General features: G+C 58.4%; 2 protein-coding genes across 2 annotated transcripts; both read right to left on the minus strand.

Moving 5' to 3' along the window:
- Positions 1-17: 17 nt before the first annotated feature.
- On the minus strand, positions 18-1353 carry SPRG_18366 (hypothetical protein; the record flags this gene model as incomplete). Its single annotated transcript, XM_012357803.1, has 2 exons — positions 18-99; positions 146-1353. Coding segments are annotated over 2 exons (1290 nt in total), but the record flags the coding sequence as incomplete, so codon positions are not given.
- A 346-nt stretch (positions 1354-1699) lies between these two features.
- On the minus strand, positions 1700-2346 carry SPRG_18369 (hypothetical protein; the record flags this gene model as incomplete). Its single annotated transcript, XM_012357804.1, has 4 exons — positions 2267-2346; positions 2109-2207; positions 1884-2045; positions 1700-1837 (listed from the first exon to the last, which is right to left on the minus strand). The coding sequence occupies exons 1-4, from the start codon at positions 2270-2272 to the stop codon at positions 1700-1702; spliced, it is 405 nt and encodes a 134-aa protein (XP_012213194.1). The 5' UTR covers positions 2273-2346.
- Positions 2347-2360: the final 14 nt, after the last annotated feature.

Below are 2360 nucleotides of genomic sequence, written 5' to 3' on the forward strand. Positions count from 1 at the left end.
CGCCTCCTCCCGAAAACACTCGTGGGGGATGACTTTTTCAGCGCTTGGACGGCCTTTGCCTTGGTGACGTCGTGCTCCAAGAGGCACGCGAGGACCTCGCTTCGGTCGCACGAGGCCGCGAAAAATCATGCCGCTGTATGTAAACCCCTCGGAGCGTTCCGCGAGAAGAAATTGGACGATGCCCAAGTGGCCTCGATCTGCGGCAAAGTCGACGGCGCGCGTCGTGCAGCCTTCGTGTCGATGCTTATGCAAGAAGCGCACCATGGCTTCGTTGCCCTCGTACGCCGCACCGTCCATGGCCATCGTCGACCCGCCCTCGCGGCGGTGCTCGATGAGAAAGTCGAGGAGCGGTCGGTTGCCGCGGACCGCGGCCGCGTCAAATGCCAAGGTCGTGCAGCCTTCGGTCCGGTTGAAATGGAGAAACTTGACAATGTCGAGGTGGCCTGCGCAGGCGGCGGCGTCCATCGCCATCGTGGTGCAGCCTGTCTGTTGCTTGTGCAAGAACTTGACAATGTGGCGGTGGCCCTTGTACGCGGCGACGTCCATCACGCGCGGTGGGCATGGCGCTTGGCGTTGCGTGACGAGATACCGGAGAAGCCCGAGGTGGCCATAGCGCGCTGCATACAACGTGGCTTTCTCCGGGATCGCCAAGTGCGGAAAGTGCTTAAAGAGGAACGCGATCGTGTCGAGATGGTGGTGCTTCATCGCGCCTTCCAGCGCCGCCGACGAGATCCCGCTGCACTCCATCTCGTGGAGGAAGGCAAGCACGCCGACATGGCCGTTGGACGCCACGCGGTCCATGATCAAGTGCCGACTTCCAGACGTAAAGTTGGCCATGCGCGACACATCCACGCCTTTCTCGTACACGAGGTACTGGAGGAAGCGGAGATGACCGCCGAGCGCAGCGGCCGTCGCCAGCGTCTCTTTGGCCTGGAGAAACGGTGCGAGCACGTCGAGCCACACGTTCTCCATCGGCGCGGCGAGGAGCGCGGTGGTGTAGAACGCCTCGGCCGCATCGTCTTGCTTCGGATACATCGCCCGTTCGTACCACAGCAAGACACCTAACGACGGGTTTCGGTCGTAGAGCAACTCCTTGACCTGTGCGTACATGCGACGCGACCGAATGAGGCGGGTCTCGGAGCGTCCGAGCGTCATGCGCTGGTGTGGAAGCGATCTGAGGTCGCCGAGCCAGTCGCACCGAAAGGCGTCAGCCCAAATGCTTCTCTCGATGTCGGACCACTCGGACCTTGGGTAGCCCTCGTTGAGGCGTCCGTTGATCCACTGCGTGAGCGGGCCAGCGTACGCAAAGATCAGTGCGTGGAGGTCGGCCACGTCGGCCCAGTACGTCGTCATCTGTGCTCGTCGATGACGTTTGCAGAATGACCACCGACCTCTTGACACTCATGGCGGGCTCATTGTTATCAACTATCAAGTCAAAAGAAGCACGTCGCACAGCTGTTCAATTCCATGTATATCATATTCAATGTATCAGGTATAAATATCAATACACACTAATACAGTCGTATTAACATGTAATATAAGTGCTTGATACTTGACACGAACGTTGTCTCTTGCGCCAAAGGACGCGCAACGGTACACCGTCTAATCCAACAAATAAACTCGCGTCGAGACCGTTGCGTCTCTAAAAAACACTCATGTTGCACAGAATTGTCTATCGGCACGTCGACCGCACTCGTTTTTACAAGACGAGAAAGCCCCCACGGCTATTTTCACTCAACCGATCCGTGGTCTCGAGGTTCGTGTTGCGAAGCGTGCTACCGTTCTGCGACCGGTTGCGGCTCACGGCGGAGCGCGACCGTGCCCGCTCTTCGAGTTGCTACAGACACCACTCCAGATGCGTCCAAGCGACAGAAGCAACGTACGCTACGGTTGTCCAGGTTGCGCGTCAGGCGAAGGAGCGCTGCCGACGTCGACGCGTCGTCCTTACTACTCATCGCACGCGAGCCAAACCGAATCGACCGGTTCGTCGGCGACTGCCGCGAGTTGGCAAGCTCTGCAAAGACCGAGTCGGGCTTGAAGAGCAGCTACACACCATGCCAGCATCCAGACCCGCGCAAAAAAACGCGACTAGAAACACGCAACGCTACCTCGTTGTACGTGCCCTGCTCGACAATTTCGCCGGCTTGCATGACAAAGATGACGTCGGCGTTCTGCGTCGTCGCAATGCGATGCGTGACCGAGATAATCTAGTGGAGCATTCATAAACCATCCAAAAAACCTCCAAATCCAGAATCGAAATCTGTACCGTCATGTCCAGCGAGCGCACAAGCTTCTCCAGCGTCTGCACAATGCTGGCTTCGGTCTCGGGGTCCAGCGCGCTCGTGGCTTCGTCCAGCAAG

Source organism: Saprolegnia parasitica (genome assembly GCF_000151545.1).
Source record: "Saprolegnia parasitica CBS 223.65 unplaced genomic scaffold supercont2.1150, whole genome shotgun sequence".
Classification (NCBI taxonomy): Eukaryota; Oomycota; class Saprolegniomycetes; order Saprolegniales; family Saprolegniaceae; genus Saprolegnia; species Saprolegnia parasitica.